General features: G+C 59.6%; 2 protein-coding genes across 6 annotated transcripts; both read right to left on the reverse strand.

Moving 5' to 3' along the window:
* Positions 1-56: 56 nt before the first annotated feature.
* On the reverse strand, positions 57-9,866 carry ROBO4 (roundabout guidance receptor 4). Its single transcript, XM_054087030.1, is given in 22 exon segments — positions 57-973; positions 1,067-1,201; positions 1,302-1,624; positions 1,704-1,874; positions 1,944-2,093; positions 2,184-2,333; positions 2,451-3,662; positions 3,755-4,037; positions 4,118-4,139; positions 4,141-4,226; positions 6,285-6,415; positions 6,490-6,637; positions 6,716-6,793; positions 6,796-6,886; positions 7,393-7,514; positions 7,592-7,811; positions 7,936-8,048; positions 8,831-8,958; positions 9,038-9,176; positions 9,254-9,532; positions 9,619-9,663; positions 9,788-9,866. Coding segments are annotated over 22 exon segments (4,221 nt in total). The 5' UTR covers positions 9,852-9,866; the 3' UTR covers positions 57-842.
* A 2,359-nt stretch (positions 9,867-12,225) lies between these two features.
* Positions 12,226-18,612, reverse strand: HEPACAM (hepatic and glial cell adhesion molecule). Of its 5 annotated transcripts, none has more exons than XM_054087032.1 (7): positions 18,438-18,612; positions 13,914-14,255; positions 13,408-13,725; positions 13,195-13,300; positions 12,766-12,839; positions 12,611-12,681; positions 12,226-12,524 (listed from the first exon to the last, which is right to left on the reverse strand). In XM_054087032.1, the coding sequence occupies exons 1-7, from the start codon at positions 18,520-18,522 to the stop codon at positions 12,237-12,239; spliced, it is 1,284 nt and encodes a 427-aa protein (XP_053943007.1). In that variant the 5' UTR covers positions 18,523-18,612; the 3' UTR covers positions 12,226-12,236. The 5 variants fall into 5 exon arrangements, with proteins under 5 accessions (XP_053943007.1, XP_053943008.1, XP_053943010.1 ...); XM_054087033.1 differs by having other exon boundaries at positions 13,207-13,300; positions 18,438-18,609; XM_054087035.1 differs by having other exon boundaries at positions 13,408-13,689; positions 18,438-18,608.
* Positions 18,613-18,765: the final 153 nt, after the last annotated feature.

Raw genomic sequence — 18,765 nt, forward strand, 5'->3', positions numbered from 1 at the left:
GGGGTTGTGGGATTGGGGACACGGGGAGGATGGGGGGGATGTTCATTTATTTCTGAGTGGCACTGTGTAAAGAGGGTTGTGCAGAGGCAGCGGTCAGGGGCGGCAGCGCGAGGTGGGGACAGGGACAGTTGGGAGGGATGAGAACCTGGGGACAAGGAGAGTTGGGGGGGATGAAGAAGCTGGGGAGGGATGAAGATGCTCAAGAGGGATGGGGACACTTGGAGGAGGAACAAGGACATTCCAGAAGAACAAGGTGACTTGGGAGGGATGAGGACACTTGAGAGATGGCCAAGGATGATTGAGGTGGGGTAAGGATGCTGAGGAAGGATGTGGATGGTCAGGAAGGACAAGGACTGTCAGAAGGAGTGAGAACAGTCAGCGGGATGAGCACAGTCCAGGGGACAATGACCTTCTGAAAGGACAAGGACACTTGGGTTGGACAATAGTGCTTGGTGTTGACAAGGATGACTGGGAGGACAAGGACACTGGGGGAGGAGGGATGAGCATGCTTGGGGGGACAAGGATGCTTGAGGAGGATGGGGAGGGGCCGGGACTCTTGGGGAGGACAAGGATGGGAACAGTTGGGATGTGCAATGTGCTTGGGCTGGAAGAGGGTTGTTGAGGGATGAGGATGCTGGGGAGGAATGAGGACTCTTGGGAGGAGGAGGGTGAGGCCATTTGGGTAGGATGAGGATATTGGGCAGGAATAAGGGCTCTGGGGAGGATAAGGACACTTGGGGAGGACAAGGATGCTAGGGAAAGAGGGCCACCCACCCACCCTGGTGCCTCCCACCCTTTATGGGTGGCTTTTGGTAGCAGAAACACCCCTTTTGGGGAGCTGCTTAATAAAGCTGGTTTTTAGCTGAGCTGAGAGGACTCTGGCCTTGCCGTGTCCTGCACTGCCGTGCTCCTGTCCCTCCTGTCTCGCTGCCCCCTCTGGCCCAGGGGATGCCACTTGCTGACCTGTGGCCACCTGGAAAGAAAAAGGACACTCTCTACCCCCCCGCCATAGGTGACATCCACTCTGCCCCTGGTGCCCATCGCCCCGCGTCAGGGTGCCGCTCACCGTGCTGTAGGATGCCCGCAGCTGCCTCCATCCCAGCTCTCTGCGAGATCCTCAGCACTGCCCCCCAGTCCCAGGGAGGAATGGGGACCTCGGGCAAGAAAACCTCGTCCAAGGGTGATGGTGGTGGCGAGGGACCTGCCAGGAAGGCAGGAGAAGGTGGCACCACCATAGTGTCACAACAGGGCCACCTCTGCCGGGAGGTGACTGTGCTCAGGGGCAGAGATACCTCGCTCACCCCTGTAGCCCCCGTCGGTGTCATCGAGGCTGAAGCAGAGGCCATCAACAGCCACGGTCAGCGCCCGGGCGAAGCTTGCGTCCAGGAGGAAGGAGCCATCACAGGAGCTCACCAAGCTGCAGCGGGCGCTGGCAAAGTTGTCCTCAGAGACAGAGCCCCAACCGTTGAGCAGTGACCCCCCTGGAGAGTCCCTTGTCTCTGGTTGCTCTTCCTCCTCCTCCTCTTCCTCCTCTTCCTCACCCAGCTCGGACGCTGGTGGCCCATAGATGTAGCCGTAGGTGTGTGGTGGTGAGAAGGACCGTGGTGTGGTTAGTGCTGTGGGGCTGTGAGGAACACAGTGGGGACACCACTGGCACCAGGAGATCCTGCCACCATGCGGTGTCCCAGGAGGATGGGAGGTACCTGGGGCATGGGGTGTCTTGGTCCATCTCAAGGTCCTCGGCCACTCGCTGCGGTGTGAGGACCCCATCACTGAACACTGGCGAGAGACGTCCAGTGACTGGAGACCTGTCCCTTGGGTGCCTGGTGGCTGGAGATATGTCCTTGGGGTACCTGGTGGTCAGGAACATGTACCTTTGGTGCCTGGTTACCAGTGAGGGGTCCCTGGGGTGGCTGGCTCCTAGGAACACGTCCTTGAGGTACCTGTTGCCCAGAAGCATGTCTCTCCAGTGACCAGTGACTGGGGACATCTCTTCAGGGTGTCTGGTGACTGGAGATGTGTCCCTCGGGTGCCCAGTGGCTGGGGATGTGTCCATGGGATGGCTGGTGCCTGGTGACACGGCTTCGGGGTACCTGGTGATCAGTAACATGTCGCTTGGACACCTGGTCATCAGTGATAGGTCCCTAGGACACCAGGCGGGCAGGGACAAATCCTTGGGGTACCTGGTGACCAAGAACATGTCCTTGCAGGAACTGGTGACTGGGGACATCTCCTCAGGGTGCCTGGTGATGGGAGGTGTGTCCCTGGGGTGCCTGGCATCTGGGGACATGTCCTTTGCATAGCTGGTGGCTGGTGACATGTCCTTCGGGTATCTGTTGGCCAAAAATGTGTCCATTGGATGCCTGGTCACCGGTGATGAGTCCCTGGGGTGCTTGGTGGCCAGGGACGTGATGGGGCACCTGGTGGCCAGGAAAGTGTCCCTGTAGTACCTGGTGTGCAGGGACTTCTCCTTGGGTAGCCTAGTGTCTGCGGACGTGTTTCTTGGGTGTCCACTAGCCAGGAAGATGTCCTTGGGGTGCCTGGTGGCTGGTGACGTGTCCCTCTGGTGTCTGCTCACTGGTGAGGAGTGGCTGGGGTGGCTGGTGGCTGGGGACATGTCCTTGGAGCACTCGGTGACCAGGGTTGTGTCCCCGGATTGCCTGGAGGCCAAGATTGTGTCCCTCTGCTGCCTGGTGGCTGGTGAGTCCTTGGGGTGCCTGCTGGCCAGGAACATGCCTTTGGGGTTCTCAAAGACCAGGGACATGTCCCTGGGGTGCCTTGTGACCAGTGACACCTCCCTGGGGCTGTCAGTGACCAGAGATGTGTCCCTGGGACACTGGCTGTCCAGAGATGCATCCACTGGGATCCCAGTGGTGGGGGACGTGTCCTTGGGGCACCTGGTGGTTGGAGATGTCTCCTTGGGGTGCCTGTTGGCCAGGAACATGTCCTTGAGGTTCTCAGAGACTAGAGACATTTCCCTGAGGTGCCTGGTTCCTGGTGACACATCCTTGGGGATCCCAGTGACTGGGGACGTGTCCTTGGGGCACTCGGTGGCTGGGGACGTGTCCTTAGGGATCCCAATGGCTGGGGACATGTCCTTGGGGCACTTGGTGGCTGGGGACGTGTCCTTAGGGATCCCAATGGATGGGGAAGTGCCCTTGGGGCACTTGGTGGCTGGGGATGTGTCCGTAGGGATCCCAATGGCTGGGGACGTGTCCTTGGGGCACTTGGTGGCTGGGGACGTGTCTTTGGGGCACCTGGTAGCTGGGGATGTGTCCTTAGGGATCCCGATGACTGGGGACGTGTCCCTGGGGTGTCTGGTAACCGTGGACGTGTCCCTGGGGCACCTGGTGTCCAAAGATGTCTCTCTGGGGATCCCAGTGACTGGGAACAGGTTCTTGGGGTGTCTGGTGGCTGGAGACATGTCCTTGGGGATCCCAGTGACTGGGGATGTGTCCTTGGGATGCCTGGTGGCTGGGGACATGTCCTTGGGGATCCCAGTGGCTGGGGATGTGTCCTTGGGGTTTCTGGTGGCTGGGGACATGTTCCTGGGGCACCTGGTGGTGGGGGATGTGGCCCTGTGGATCCCAATGTCTGAGGACGTGTCCTTGGGGCGCCTGGTGGCCGGGGACGTGTCCCTGGGGAGTGCGGTGGCCGCGCACCTGCAGTGCAAGGGACACGGTGACTTTTGCCGCTTGGGGCTGGGGTGTGGGGCACCCACCGACGTCCCCAGGGTGGGGACGCCCGCACTTACCGGGTCACTGGTGGGTGCCATGCATGAGGCCGTCGTGGAGGTGTCACTGATGGTGTGGGGACACCAGAGCCCAACAAGGCCCTGTCCCGCCATGGTTTCGGGGAGCTGAAGACCAGTGGCCGCCACGGGTCCCCTCCGGCCGTGGTGGTGGTGGCTGTGTCACCGTCCTGGACCCTTTGCTGACGCCACCTCGCCGCCAGCCCCAACTCCGCGCCCCACTCGCCTCCGCCCATGGGGATGGGTGCCCCCAGGAGCAGAGGGGTGCTGTGCACCTGGTGCAGCTCTGTGTGGGGACACGGGGCCATGAGCCACTGACCAGTGTCCCCGCGTCCCCCCGCAAAACCCCCGTGTCCCCGTACCCACCTCGTTTGTGGATGCGGTCCCAGGGCACAGGGCCGGGGGGTGCTGGGTGACGAGCGCACCCCGGGGTGTCCCCCATCCCCGTGGGGGCTGGGGGGCTCCAAGGACAGGGCTGGAACAGGGAGAGGAACCGGAGCACCCATGGGTGCTGAGCTGGGAAGCCTGAGACCCCTCACCTCCCCTCTAGACTGTGCCCACAGAGCCAGGGCACCTGGCTTGGGGTGGGGGTCCCACAGCATCATCTGGGGGGTCCCATGGCTCTGGGTGGGGGTCTCATGGCTCTGGGTGGGGGTCCCAAGGCATCATGTGGGGTTCTATGGCTCTAGGTGGGGTTTCCAGGGCATCATGTGGGGGTCCCATGGCTCTGAGTGGGGGTCCCAAGGCATCATGTGTGGGTCCCATGGCTCTGAGTGGGGGTCCCAAGGCATCACGTGGGGTCCTATGGCTCTAGGTGGGGGTCCCAAGGCATCATGTGGGTCCCCATGGCTCTGGTGGGGGTCCCAAGGCATCATGTGGAGTCTCATGGCTCTGGGTGGGGGTCCCATGGATCTGAGTGGAGGTCCCAGGGCATCATGTGGGTCCCATGGCTCTGGGTGGGGGTCCCAAGGCATCATGTGGGGTCCCATGGCTCTGAGTGGGGGTCCCGTGGATCTGAGTGGAGGTCCCAGGGCATCATGTGGGTCCCATGGCTCTGGGTGGGGGTCCCATGGATCTGAGTGGGGGTCCCAGGGCATCATGTGGGTCCCATGGCTCTGGGTGGGGGTCCCATGGATCTGAGTGGGGGTCCCAGGGCATCATGTGGGTCCCATGGCTCTGTGTGGGGGTCCCATGGATCTGAGTGGGGGTCCCAGGGCATCATGTGGGTCCCATGGCTCTGGGTGGAGATCCCATGGCATCACGTGGTGGGTCTCACTGGGATGGGTGGGGGTCCTCTGGCTTTGGGTGGGGGTCTCACTCCAGGGGCTCACTTGGATGGTTTGGGGGCCCCATTGTTCTGCATGGGGGTCCCAGGGACGGGGATGGGGGGACGGAATCTTGGTCACCCTTTACTGGACACCGTGAGGGTCCCATGGCAGTAGGTGAGTCCTGAGGAACTGGGTGGGGGTCCTGTGGTGTCATGGGGAGTCTCGCTAGGATGGGTGGGGGGTCCCATGGCATCATGGAGGGGGTCTCACAAGAGGGAAGGGGGTCCCATGGCAAAATGGAGGGGTCTCACTGGAGGGGTGGGGGGGCCAGGGCACAGTGAGGGGGGGTCTCAGAGGAAGGGGGTCCCATGTTGGGGGTCTCACTAGAATGGGTGGGAGTTCTCATGGCATTATGGGGGGGTCTCACAGGAGGGGTGGGGTCCTATGGTAGGGGTCTCACTAGGATGGATGGGGGCCCAATGGCATCATGGTGGGGGGCTCACGGGAGCTGGGGTCCCGTGATGGGGGTCCCATGGCACAATGGGGGGGTTCTCACAGGAGGAGAGGGTCCCAAGGTGGGGGTCTCACAGGAGGGATGGCGGTTATGTGGCATCACTGGGGGATCTCACTAGGATGGGTGGAGGGCCCCAAGGTGGGCTCTCACAGGATGGGGGGGTCCCATGGCATCATGGGGGGGTCTTACAGGAGGGGTGGGGGTCCCATGGCACAAGGAGGGGGCTCACAGGAGGGGTGGGGGTCCCATGGCATCATAGGGGGGTCTCACAAGAGGGAAGGGGGGTCCCATGGCACAGTGTGTGGGGGTCTCACGGGGGGGGGTCCCATGGCACAATGAGGGGGGTCTCAGAGGAGGGGGGTCCCATGTTGGGGGTCTCACTAGAATGGGTGGGAGGTCCCATGGCATTATGGGGGGTTCTCACAGGAGGGGAGGGTCCCAAGTTGGGGGTTTCACAGGAGGGGTGAGGTTCCCATGGCACAGTGGGGGGGCTCACAGGAGGGGTGGGTGTCCCATGGCACAGTGGGGGAGGGGCTCACAGGAAGGGGTGGGGTCCCCTGGCACAACTCTGGGGGTCTCACAGGAGGGGTGGGAGTTCCATGTCACCATGGGGGGGGGGTCTCACAGGAGGGGTGGGGTTCCCATGGCACAGTGGGGGGGCTCACAGGAGGGGTGGGTGTCCCATGGCACAGTGGGGGAGGGGCTCACAGGAGGGGTGGGGGTCCCCTGGCACAACTCTGGGGGGGCTCACAGGAGGGGTGGGGGTCTCGGCCGTCACTGCCCAGGAGGCGGCTGCTGAGGCTGCTGCTGCTGCTCAGGGTCTGGGGGCCACAGCCAGGTTTCCAGGGACCACCAAGCCATGGCGAGTCCCTGGCCACCAGCCTGTGGGGCCAGGAAAGTGGTCAGGACACGCCACCCCAGGGACCCCTCGTGCCCCCCGCCCCACAGCTGCTCACTGGTGGGCCGCGGCGTCCTGGCTGGCACGACGTTGGCAGATGAGGAGGAGGAGGGCGAGCAAAGCCAACCAGAGCAGGGAGCCGGCGGCTGCGATGACCGCGGGCTGCTGCAGTGCCTGGGCCACCCCACTGCTCCCCACCATCAGCCCTGCAAGGGTCCCACCAACGTCACTGCTGTGGCATCACCCCGACCCCAGCTGCACCCCACCTCGCTCCCCGTCCCTACCCAGGACGCTGCAGGTGGCATTGCTGGGGACCCCCAGCCCTGCGCCATTGAAAGCTGCCACCTGGACACAGAATTCGCCCCAGGGCTTGAGACGGTGGTTTCCAGGCGATGGGTGTCTCCGTCCACTGTCCTGTTGGTGGGGTGCTCCCAGCCCTCACCCGTTGACCAGATCTGGCAACCACCAAGAGGATGGGTCCCCTTAGATGAATTCCCTTGATAGGCCCCCATTGATGGATCCCACTTTGATGTATCCCTTCACATGGTTCCTCTTGGATGAATCCCCTGGGATGGACCCCCTTGGATGGGCCCCCTGAGATAAATCTCCTTGATGGACCCCCATTGATGGATCCCTCGTGGATGGAGCCCTTTGGATGAATCCTCTGAGATGGACCCCTTTGGATAAGCTCCCTTGGATGAATGTCGCTAGAATGGATTCTCTGGGATGGACCTCCGCCTTGGCTGGCCCCTTTGGATGAAATCCCTTGTTGAAGATCCTGCTGATGGACCCCTTTTATGATCCTCCCTTGGACAGGCGCTCCTCGGATCGCCACCCTTGTAGAGGTCCCCACCTTTGACAGGCTCCCTTCTCGGACAGATCCCCTTTAGACAGACCCTCTGGGTGGACCCTCTTTGGCCTGAAGTCCCTCAGCACCACTCCCTGCCCTGTCATCCCAAACCTTGTAGCCCCGGATGATGCCGTTGTGGGCTTCAGGAGGAGGTGGCTCCCAGCTCACAACCATGGTTCTGTTCCCCGTCGCAGCCTGGCTCACAGTGATGTACCGGGGTGCCGCGCTTGGCACTGCTGGGACAGACATGCTGAGACCCTCTGGACCCCCCCATCCTCCACCCAGGCATCCCTGGAGACACCCAACGCACCTTCCTCAGGTACCCAGAGGTGCCTGCTGTTGCTGTCCACACCCTGGGTCACCCCAGCGTAGGGGCGGACCTTGAACTCATACTTGTAGCCCCTGCGGAGTCTGGGAATGATGGTGCTGAGCTCCCTGCCGGCGTCATGTTGGACCCAGGAGGTGCTTACTGGGAGCAAGCTGCGGTAAAGCACCAGGTAGCCCTCCGGCACCGGTGCAGGCATCAACATCTGGTGGAGATGGCAAGGTTTACAGGCGCGGTTGGATGCAGACGGGACATGAGGATGGAGATCCAGCTTCATCCCTGTGTCCCATCCCACCCCTCTGGTGGGAACACCCCAGCATCACACCAACCCGCCAGTGGAGCTGGACGGCAGCGGTGGGCAGCACGGTGCCGTTGTCCAGGTGCAGGCGCAGGGCCAGCAGGTCCCACGGTGCTGCCTCCCGCTGGCCCGTCGGCAGCCGGTCTGTGGGGCAGAAGGAGGCTAATGACAGCACCAGCCAGAAGCAGGTCACCGAGCACCCATCCAGGCACTCACCTCAGAGACCCATGCCTGGAGAACCTGATGTCTCCTTGGATGGACTCACTCAAACAGACCCCTTGGATGAACACCTCCTTGGTGGACCTCCTTTGATGGACCACATGATTGACTCCCATTGATGCAACCAACCTTATTGGCTAAACCCTTTGGATGGAACCTCTCCTTGGATCCCCTTTAATGGACTCTTCTCCCAAACAGACCCACTTAAATGAATGTGCTTGGATGAAGCCACTTGGGTAGATCCTCCTAAGATAGACTCTCTTGGCTGGGCTTCCCTTGGCTGGATCCCTCTTTGATAGATCCAATTGGATAGACTGCCTTAGACTGACCCCCATTTGAATGGATCCTCTTGGATGCATTCCCTTAGATGGACAAGCTTAGATGGACCTCAGGGATGGATGCTGCTGGATGGATACCTTTAGACGGACCTCCTAAGATAAACCCTCCCTTGGAATGCCCCCTTTGATGGAACCTCCTTGAATGGACTCCCTTAGATGATTCAGTGGGATGGACTGTTTGATGGATCCCATTGGATAGACCTCTTTGAATGGACTTTTCTTGGATAGACCCCTGTTGGACCCCCTTGACAGACTCCCCTTGGATGAACTCCATTAGATGGACCGTGTTAGATGGCTCCCCTTGCATGGACCCCCAGATGACCCTCAGTGCCTGTGTGGGTGAGGTCCCACAGAGGTCCCACCACTGACCCTCCACGCGGAGGCGGACGGTGATGGCAGCGGTGCCCAGCGGGCTCTGTGCCGTACACACGTAGGTGCCGGCGTCGGCAGGTGTCACAGCGTAGAGGCGCAACGTGTGCTCTTGGTCCATCTCATGCCTGTGGGTCACCAGGTCTCCATCAGCCCCATTGCTGCCCCATCCTGGTGATGGGACGTCTCCACCCTGCCACCACCTACCTGCCCCAGGGCAGGTCCCCACGCTCCTTGTGCCACTGCACCCGCGGCACTGGGTCACCTTGGACACTGCAGCCCAGCTCCACGGTGGTGCCGGCCACCACCACGGTATCACCTGAGCGCCGCACGATGGCCGGCTTCTCTGCAGGAAGACACCAAGGATGGGGCACCAAGGTTGCGTGTGATGTGTCCACCACCCACGGGAGACCCTTGGCTTACCAAGGACAGAGACGTGGGCACCGCGGCTCTCCCTCTCGCCTGCCATGTTGGCTGCCACGCAGACATAGAGCCCGGAGTCACTCCGTTGTGCCGGTGCCACCCGCAACTTCCCGTTGGTGACTACGTACCGGTCACCAGTCAAGTTCAAGGTCACCCCATCCTTCTTCCAGGTGACGAGGGGTTCGGGATGCCCCAAGGGTGGCACGCAATCCAGCTCCAACACTTGGCCAGCCGTGGCCACCAAATCCCCCGGCTGCAGGCGGAAATTGTCCCGCAGGGCTGCGGTGGGGAGGGGACAGAGGGGATGGGATGGGATGGGATTTTTGGGGTCCCCCACCTCCACGGTCCCCGCAGCGTGTCCTTACCTGCCGCATTTTGTGGTGCTGTGCCCACGCTGGGGGGATAGCAGCCTGTGGGGTGGCAGAGATGTAGTGGGATGGGGTGGGTGCACCGAGCAGGCACAGTCTCAGCCCTGGTGGGTGGCAGCAGGGGTGGATGTTTTGGTGTTTTGGGTTGTTTTCACCCCAAACTCACCTCCGTGGTGCAGCGCGGCGAGGCAGAGCCCCAAGGCCAGCACTGTCGCCCAGCCGCGCGCCATGCTGGCCCCGCCGGCCCTCCTGCTTCCTCCCCAAGTCCCGCTCCAGCACCGGGGCCGGATCTGGCTCCGGATGGGGGGGGACAATAGCCGGACACGGGGGCTGAGGAATGCGCAGAGCTGGACACGAATGGCTCAGGCGAGCTGCGGTGGTGGGCGCACCCAGTTGTGGCGGCACCAGCAGCACCCAGAGGCAGCAGTGCTGGGGATGCCATTAACAAATTTAATTAACCAGAAGAACTTTGCCCCCTCCTGCCGTGTTCAGAGGAAGATGAACTGAGACAAATGGAGCTCTCAGCTGGCGATGCCAACAGCAGGGACCAGAGTGAACAGACTGGGGTCTCCCAGGCTCTGCAGGCTTAGCTTTGTGTTCAAGCTGGCTGTGTTGAGCTCATCATTTGCAGCTCACACGCCTTTCATGGTCCCCCCTCCCAGTGGGGTCACCCTGTCCCACAATGACACCTCCGGGTGCCGCTGCCGCAGGGTAGCACATTTAGTTTATTGGTTAGTAGCGCACCCTGAGCACCCTGGGGCGCCGTGGCACCCACCCCGGGGCACGGCTCGCAGTGCCAGCCGCTCGCTGCTTCTCATCCTAAACCTATTTCCCGGGAAGGCCTTGGGGAGAGGCACCCCCGAAACGAGAGGGGGCCGCACAGAAAAGCCAGCTGCAGCGCAGGGCCTTGAGCCCATGTTTAGGGGACGGGGCAGCCAGGGAGCCCAGGGGGGACAAAGGAGCCCCCTAATTTGGCTGCCTGAGTGCGGGTGCACTTGGGCAAGTGCGGGTGCTGGCACAGCATGCCACACGCAGGGCTGGGCGCCTTCGGGCAGGAGACTGTGCGCTGCAGCGGGTGGGCACAGCAGCTCCTGCATGCATGGGGAGCTCACTCGGCGTGTGGTGCATGTGCTCCCCATGTACCGGTGTCAGCTCTGCGCATGGGCTGCGCTGCGTGCTCTGTGCACGGTTTTATCTGCACGCTGCGCATGGGCTGCACCTCATGCTTTACGCATGGTTTTGTCTGCACGTGCTGCTCTTAGGCTGTGCTGCACGCTTTGTGCATGGTTTTATCCACACACATTGCGCACGGGCTGCGCCGAGCGCTTTGCACATGGTCTTATCTGCATGCTTGGTGCATGGGCTGTGCTGCATGCTTTTCACATGGTTTCACCTGCATGCGCTGTGCATGCTCATTTCACACACTCTGTGCACCCTTGTTTCACACCCTCTGTGCACACCCCTGCATGCTCTGAGCATGCCCTCCTGCCAGCTCCATGCCTGCTGGTTTCTCACACTGCAGGCACGCTCTCCCTGCATGGTGTGCACGCTCCCTGCAAACCCTGCATGCACACTCTCGCCACAGTTCTGTGCCTGCTCTGCGCACTCATGTTCTCTGCACACCACACATGCACTCGGAGAGCATTCCAGCTGCTGGCACACTCTCCCAAAGGCCGCACACAGGCTGTTCCGCACGCCCTGTGCTTGTTCCACGCTCCCCACGCGCACGGTCTCCATGCAGCCATAGCTGCATGCTCTATGCGTGTCCCTGCTGCATGCTACACGTGCACTCTCACGCGCTCTGTGCACGCTCTCTCCGTGCTTTACGCCCAGATTCTCGCATGCTCTGTGCATGCTCTCTTTATGCACGCACACCTCTCTGCATGCCCTCTTGCACTCTTTGTCCACACGCCCTGTGCATGTCCTCTTGCACACTCAGTGCATGCTCTTTCTGCACACTTCATGCGTGCCCTCTCCACATATTCTGCACATGCTTTTTCTGCGTGTGACACCCTTGTGCATGCTGGATGCGCTCTTTCTGCATGTTGCACGCACACCCTTTTGCACACTCTGGGCACTGTTTGCTCTGTGCATACTTTCTGCATGCTCCTGCGCAGGGAGTATCCCTCTGCACCCTCCGTGCATGCTCCCTGCGTGCTCCCTCTGCATCCTCCATGCATCCTCCCTCTGCATGCCCTCTTGCATGCTCCATGCGTGCTCTCTGTGCACGCTCTATCCACGTGCTCAAAGCATGCCCTCTTGCACGCTGTGCGCATGCTTTCTCTGCGTGGTGTGCATGTCCTCTTGCATGGTCCAACTCTGCGCAGTGCACACACACTCTTTCCATGCTCCGCAAACGCCCTCTTGCACTCTGGCTCCACAAGCTGTGTGCACCCTCCTGGAAAGCGGACGTGCTTTCTGCGCACTCCCTGCGGCAAGAAATCCATTCAAGTGGTGCCCCGGGAAGGCAGGGGATGGAAGAGGGGAGCTCCGGGTGGGATCAATAGCAAATTAGTGACTTTACGCCCAGCCGAGCAACGCCCGGTGGCGGGTGCGGGGCTGTGCCAGTGTCCCCGCTCGCTCGCCTCCACCAAAGTGCACACGTGTCCTCGCCGTCAGGCACTGATCTCCACGGCGTTGGCCTCCTCCTGCTCCCGGATGACATGGACGCCGGCAGTCCGCAGCAGCCGTGGGGCACCTCGGGAACGTGCCGGTGAACCCGGTGGCGACCTGTGCGTCCGCGTCGAGGCAGGTGAGCGAGCTGGTGAGCGATGGTAACGGCGAGTGGAACGCCCCACAGGCCCCGGCGAGCGGCCGGCAGCCGGGATGGGCGAGCTGGCATAACCCGGTTCGATGGCGGTGCGGGGTTCAGGTGGCGAATCCTCCTCTGCCTCCGGTGAGTCCTGCCAAAAGCCAAGGGTGGACAAGTGAGTGAAGCATGAGGGACTCAGCCCCGTGGCACAAAGCCCAGGCACTGCCAGCCTCTCACCTTGTCCTTGAGGATGTAGAGGGCCACCGGGTTCTTGCGCTCGTGCTCGCCACTGCGCGGGATGCCCTCGGCTGTGGGGAGGCAAGGCGGTGCTGACCGCGCCAGCAGCGTTGGCGTCCCCAACACGCCACTGCCACAGCGAGGCCGGCACTCACCCTCGTGTTTCATGCGCTCCTCGTCCTGCTCAGGGTACTCGGAGGCCGGTTGTTGCTCCGCTTGACGCTTCTCCCTATGGGAGGGACAGGGGATGGGGCAGCGTCGGCACCACAGGGTGGGAATGGCCCATGGTTCAACAGGGAAAGGGCTCAGCATGGCAGGGAGGGAGATGGACAGAGTAGGATGGGATGGGATGGGAAAAAGATGGAACAAGATGGGATGGGATGAGTGAGATGTAACAAGTTGGGACAAGATGAGTTGAGATGGAATGGGATGTGTCAGGAAAGATGGATCAAGGCAGGTTGGGATGGGACAAGATGAGTTGAAATGTGTCAGGAAAGATGGATCAAGGCAGGATGGGTTGGAACAAGATGAGATGGAAGAAGATGGAACAGGATAAGAGGAACCCCCTCTGGCTCCCGCTTTACCCCCAGCCGTACTTCTTGGAGGGTTTCCAGCAGGCACAAACTGTCACCAGGGTGACGAGAAGGAAGATGCCGCCCGTAGAGAGGATGATGTAAAGGGAGCTCCGGCCTGGGGAAGAGGAATGAGGGGACACAACACCCCCCAAATTTTAGCAGGGAACATCTGCAAGTGATGGGCAGCCCCAGGGGTGCAGGGCAGGGGAATGGGTGGCTTACGGTAGACAGTGATCTTCACGGGGACACTGCGGCCGTGACTGATTGGGTTCTCCACCAGGCAGCTGTAGACATCATCATCGGCCATGAGGACACGGGTAATAGTGAGGATCTTCTGGTCAGGAGAGAGGAGCAGGCGGGAATCGTTGCTCAGCGGCCGCCCATCCTTCAGCCATGTATAGGTGGGTTTTGTCCCATTCTCGTGTGAGCAGTTGAGGGTGAAGAACTCGCTGAGCTCCAGTACCGTTGAGGAGGCCACCAGCACTTGCGGCTTCGAGATGGGGACTGTGGGCAAGCAGGGCAACCAGACTGATGGCACACCTCAGGGGATGGGCACAGGGAATGGGATAAAGCAATTCAAAACCCCACCAGGGCTGTAGCTTGGCTTCATGGGGTAGTTGAACCCCTGAAACCACCCCCCACCCAGAAAAAAAATCCTCCCAAAAAGCAGGTAGGGAAGACATCCCATGGAGAACCTGATCTCCACTGAACATCCTTCCTGCACTTACTGTCCACGGTGAGGTTGATGGTCTTTTCGCCGGTGAAGGTGTCATCGGTGATGGACACCTCCACCTCGTAAGCACCTTCATCGGCCAACTGCAAGGGGCTGATGAGCAATGAGCCGTTCTCCAGCACCCGGATGCGGTCGCGGTAATCGGGCCGTAGATTGCCGATGATCTCAGTGCCGATGGACTGGACGACAGTGACGGGCTTGTCACGCTTCAGCTGCCACTTGACCACCGGTTTGTCAGCACTGGCACTGGTATAGCGCACCGACAGCAGCGCCGCTTTGCCCGCCGTGCCACGCACCAGCGGCGTGGGGCTAGTGATGTTCACTCCTGCCAGCAGACCTTGGGGTGGGGAGACACAGTGGGGTGGCAAGTCTGGACAGGCTGCCTGGTCCTCCAAGCCCAGAGAAAAATGGGGAAACCCCTCCCGGAGAAGAGCTGAGTGGCCCCAAAATGCTTCACCCATGCTCAGACGCCTAACGACGGTGCAAGTAGGTGGTTTGCCCGACCCTTTCATCCTGAAAAGCTGCATCAATGGAGCACCCAGGTCACTGCAGGGCATCCTCCCGCATCCTGGTCACTGCAGGGCTTTGCGAGGATGCATGCATTGGCTCAAAATTGCATCAAGGGGCGGGACTGCTCCTGCATCCATGTGGTTGCAGCCCTTTGGAGAATGCATCCATCACCCCCAAGAGTGCATCAGGCACGGGAGTGCAGTGCAACCCTTTGCCAGGGTACAGGCATAACCCTCAAAAGGTGCATAGGGGTGAGAGCACTGATGCAGCCAGGCTGATGCAACCAACCCTCTGCAAAAACGCATGCATTATGCCTCAAAAATGCAGTGCAAGGAGCCCTCCTGTGACCGGGTTGATGCAGTGCTTTGCAGACATATGTGCATCGCACCCCACACCTGCTCCACAGGGTGGGAGCACTGCTGCAGCCAAGTGGGTGCAACTCTGCATAGATGTATGCATCGCACCCCAAAAATGCATGGGAGGGGAGCGTCCTCCAGGAACCCCCTCCCAGAGAAGGGCTGAGCGCCCCCAAAATGCTTCACCTGGGCCAGGATGCTGAAGAACCATGAAAGTGGTTGGTTTGCACAACTCTTTCATGTCCAGTTCTGGAATCCTCAACACAGAAGGGTACAGAGCTGTTGGAATGGGCCCAGAAAAGGGCTTACAAGGATGATCTGAGGCCTGGAGCACCGTCCATATGAGGACAGGCTGAGAGAGTTGGGATTGTTCAGCCTGGAGAAGGCTCCAGGGAGACCTTAGAGCAGCTTCCAGGACTGAAAGGGGCTCCAGGAATGCTGGGAAGGAGCTTTTTACAAAGGCCTGGAGCAACAGAATGAGGGAAAGGGGTTTTAAATTGGAAGGGGGAAGATTTAGGCAGGACGTAACGAGGAAATTCTTCATGCTGAGGGTGGGGAGGCCCTGGCCCAGGTTGCCCAGAGCAGTGGTGGCTGCCCCATCCCTGGAGGGGTTCCAGGCCAGGTTGGATGGGGCTTGGAGCCCCTGATCCAGTGGGAGGTGTCCCTGCCCATGGCAGGGGTTGGGACTGGATAGGCTTTGAGGTCCCTTCCAACTCAAACCATTCCATGATTCTATGATTCTATGATTCTATGATTCTATGATCCTGAAAAGCCCATCAATGCGGGAGCCCTCCTTCATCCAGGTCACTGTAAGGCTTTGCAGAGATGCTTCAATCACCCCAAAACTTCATTTGGGTTGGGAGCGCTCCTGAATCCAGGCTGACAGAACCCTTTGAAAAATGCATCCATCACCCCAAAAAGTGCATCAGGCACAGGGGGTCAGTACAAGCCTTTGCAAAGGTACAGGCATCACCCCCAAGTGCATGGCGGGGTGGGAGTACTCCTGCGTCCAGGCTGGTGCAACGAATCATCTGCAAAAATGCATGCATCAAGCCCCAAAAATGCATGGGGTGGAGCGCCCCCATGGGTGGGTGAGCACAATGCTTTGCAGAAATGCATGCATCACCTCCCAAACCTGCATGGGAGGGTGGGAGCGCTGCTGCAGCTCGGTGGATGTAACTCTCTGCAAAGATGTGTTGTAGAATCACAGAATGTCCTGGGTGGGAAGGATCCCACAAGAACCATCGAGTCCAACTGCTGTCCCTGCACAGGACAATCCCACAATTCACACCGTATGGCTGAGAGCATTGGCCAAACGCTTCTGGAATATTGTCAGGCTTGGTGCTGTGACTGCTTCCCTGGGAGCTGTTCCCATGCTCCACCACCCTCTGGGGGAAGAACCTTTTCCTGATGTCCAACCTAACCCTTCCCTGGCATCTTCCTGCCATTCCCTCGGGTCCAGAGAGAAGAGTGAAAGTGCAGAGCGTGATGGGGTCTCCCCTCAGTCTCCTCCGGGCCGAAAAGACCGAGGGACTTTGGCTGCTGCTCACACACTTCCTCTCCAAATCCTTCACCAACTCTGTGCCCTCCTCTGGACACTCCAACAGTTTTAGACCGTTCGTATCCCGTGGCTCCCAAACTGCCCCCAGTGCTCAAGGTGGGGCCGCCCCAGTACGGAGCAGAGCAGGACAATCCCCTCCCTCGCACGGTGGGTGATGCTGTGCTGGATGCACCCAGGACACGGTTGCCCTCTTGGCTGCCAGAGCACTGCTGGCTCGTGACCAACTTGCCGTGGGCCAGAACCCCCAGAACCCCCCTATCCCTTTCTGCAGGGCTGCTGTCCAGCCTTGCGCTTCCCGAGCTGTCCATCCATCTGTGTCCTGGGGGCAAAACCCAGTCCTTGTCCTCTTAACCTCCCTGTGGTTGTGATTGCCCAGCCCTCCCTTTTGCCCAATCCTTCCGTGGGGCGTCTCTGCCCTCAGGGGTGGCAGCAGCCCCCCAAAAATGAACAAGGGTGCACCCTCCGCACCCGAGTCAATGCGATACCTTGCAGCCATGTACGCATTGCCCCAAAAACAGCACCCGCGGGTGGGAGCTGTCTGCGTCCAGAGTGATGTCACCCTTTGAGAAGATGCATCTATCATCCCAAAAACTGCACAGGGGGGATTTTTGCATCACCCCCTCCAGCTACACAGTTCCAGTCCAGACAAACCCATCTCCAGTTGCAGAACTGCATGATGGTGCGCACAAAATGCTCCTCACTCTGGTTTTAAGCCAAAAAAAGGCAGGGGAAAACTGGATAAAACTGATTTTTTTTTGGAGGGAGGGACCCCAAAACAGCCTTTCTCCCGAAAACACCGCAGCCTCATTCCCCCATCCGGATGCCATCATCGGACAGCAAACAAACCCCAGATTGAAGAGGGGGGGAGAGTGGGAAAACCATCTGGGGAGGGTGAAGCGGGAGCAAGAAAGGCTTTAAACAAGCCCGAAAAGTCATGGGACCTATTGATATGCAGCGTCCGTCCGTCCGTCCTCGCTGGCAGCGTGGAGCTTGGCCCTGGAAACATGCCCTGATCTGAAAAATGTAGGGACCCCCCCTAGGGAAAAACCTTGGCACGGGATGGGCATGTGCTTTGTAATGCATCCTTGCACCCTGTGCACCCCAAATCGCTGCTTTTTAATCATTCCTTCCCTTTTTTTAACCCAATAACTATATTTTTCTCTGTTCTGGGTAATAAATCTGGGAGTTAATTAATAAATCTGGGAATTAATTAATAAATGAGGCACTATTCTCATCTTCTACAATGTCCCTGCCCTAGGGATGGCAATTTCCCACACTTCCCGGAAGGCTCTTTCTGAAAAAAAACCACCAAAAATCTTTTTTTTCCCACTATTTCATGGACTGAATCCCTATTCCTTGGGGAAAATCCAAGAGTATTTTTTGGGGTTCCCTGGATGTAGCACAGATGTTTTTTTGGGGTGTAAATCGAAGCTGGCAAAGTGCAAAACTGCCTGGCTTGGCTTTGCATCTTTGGCTCATCCAGAGGGAAATGGGGCCTCCCCGGGGCTGAGTTGGGATCCAAACGATGGGAAAATGGGGCAGAATCATTGCAGGTGATTTTCAGCTTTGCCAGATCCGGGTTAGGGCTGTTTTGGGGCTCACTGAACCCCTGAGTGTGGATGCGTAGGGAAGGAATGCTGGATGCAACCAAGGTTGCAGCAGGACGGTGCAAATGGCAGCAAACCTAGAAACGGGGCGAAAAGGGCTTTTTGGAAAAGCTGAAGGATGGGTAAGGAAATGGAACTGGGGATGCTGGAAAAATGAGCAAAAAGGGGTTTTAAGGCAAAATTGAAAAACTGGGGAGAAGCTTGGAGAGGGGCAGTGCTGGGTCCACTCCCCAGAAAGATTTGCTGGGGTCTGGAAGTGTTTTTCCCAGTTTTTATTCCAAATTTTCCTCCCTTTTTTTACCTCTCCCAAGCGAAGGGGCTACTTGACAGCGCAGCACCCCTCCCGCCCCCATCACTGGGTACCACCACCCCATCCTCCATCTGGAAACCCCCCAAACCAGGGAAAATAAGGAAAACCCATGGAAAAGGAGGAAAACCCATGGAAAACAAGGAAAACCCCATGCAAAACTGGGCCAGCTCCCTACCTGTGTGCAGCACCAGGAGCCAGGTGACGGGCAGCAAGCAGGGGGGAGCGGGGTGGCCCCGCGGGGCGGCCAGCGCTCCCCACATTTCAGGCAGGCTCGCCCCCCGAGTCGCTCCGCTTCCCCACTCTGAGCACGTCCCTCGGCGCTCCCGGCCTGGCCTTCAGCCCAGCTCATTTATTTATTTTTTTTTCCCTTTTTTTTTTTTGTTGTTTTTGTTCTCTCCTTTCTCAATAGAGCCCTGTGTCCTGGCGGCTTTTGCCTCCCCCGGCGGCCTTGAGCTGACATTTATTTGGGGAGAAAACACTCCGATTTGCAGTTTTCCCCCTGT

The sequence above is a fragment of the Cuculus canorus genome, chromosome 23 (assembly GCF_017976375.1).
Source record: "Cuculus canorus isolate bCucCan1 chromosome 23, bCucCan1.pri, whole genome shotgun sequence".
Taxonomy (NCBI): Eukaryota; Metazoa; Chordata; class Aves; order Cuculiformes; family Cuculidae; genus Cuculus; species Cuculus canorus.

What these genes read in the sequence shown, in the direction of transcription:
- HEPACAM (XM_054087031.1), bottom strand. Translation starts at nt 18,522, where the DNA reads ATGTGGGGAGCGCTGGCCGCCCCGCGGGGCCACCCCGCTCCCCCCTGC. An exon ending in GCTCCTGGTGCTGCACACAG is followed by an intron (nt 14,256 to 18,437) that starts GTAGGGAGCTGG and finishes CCCCACCCCAAG; the next exon opens with GTCTGCTGGCAGGAGTGAAC. An exon ending in CGTGAAGATCACTGTCTACC is followed by an intron (nt 13,301 to 13,407) that starts GTAAGCCACCCA and finishes CCTCTTCCCCAG; the next exon opens with GCCGGAGCTCCCTTTACATC.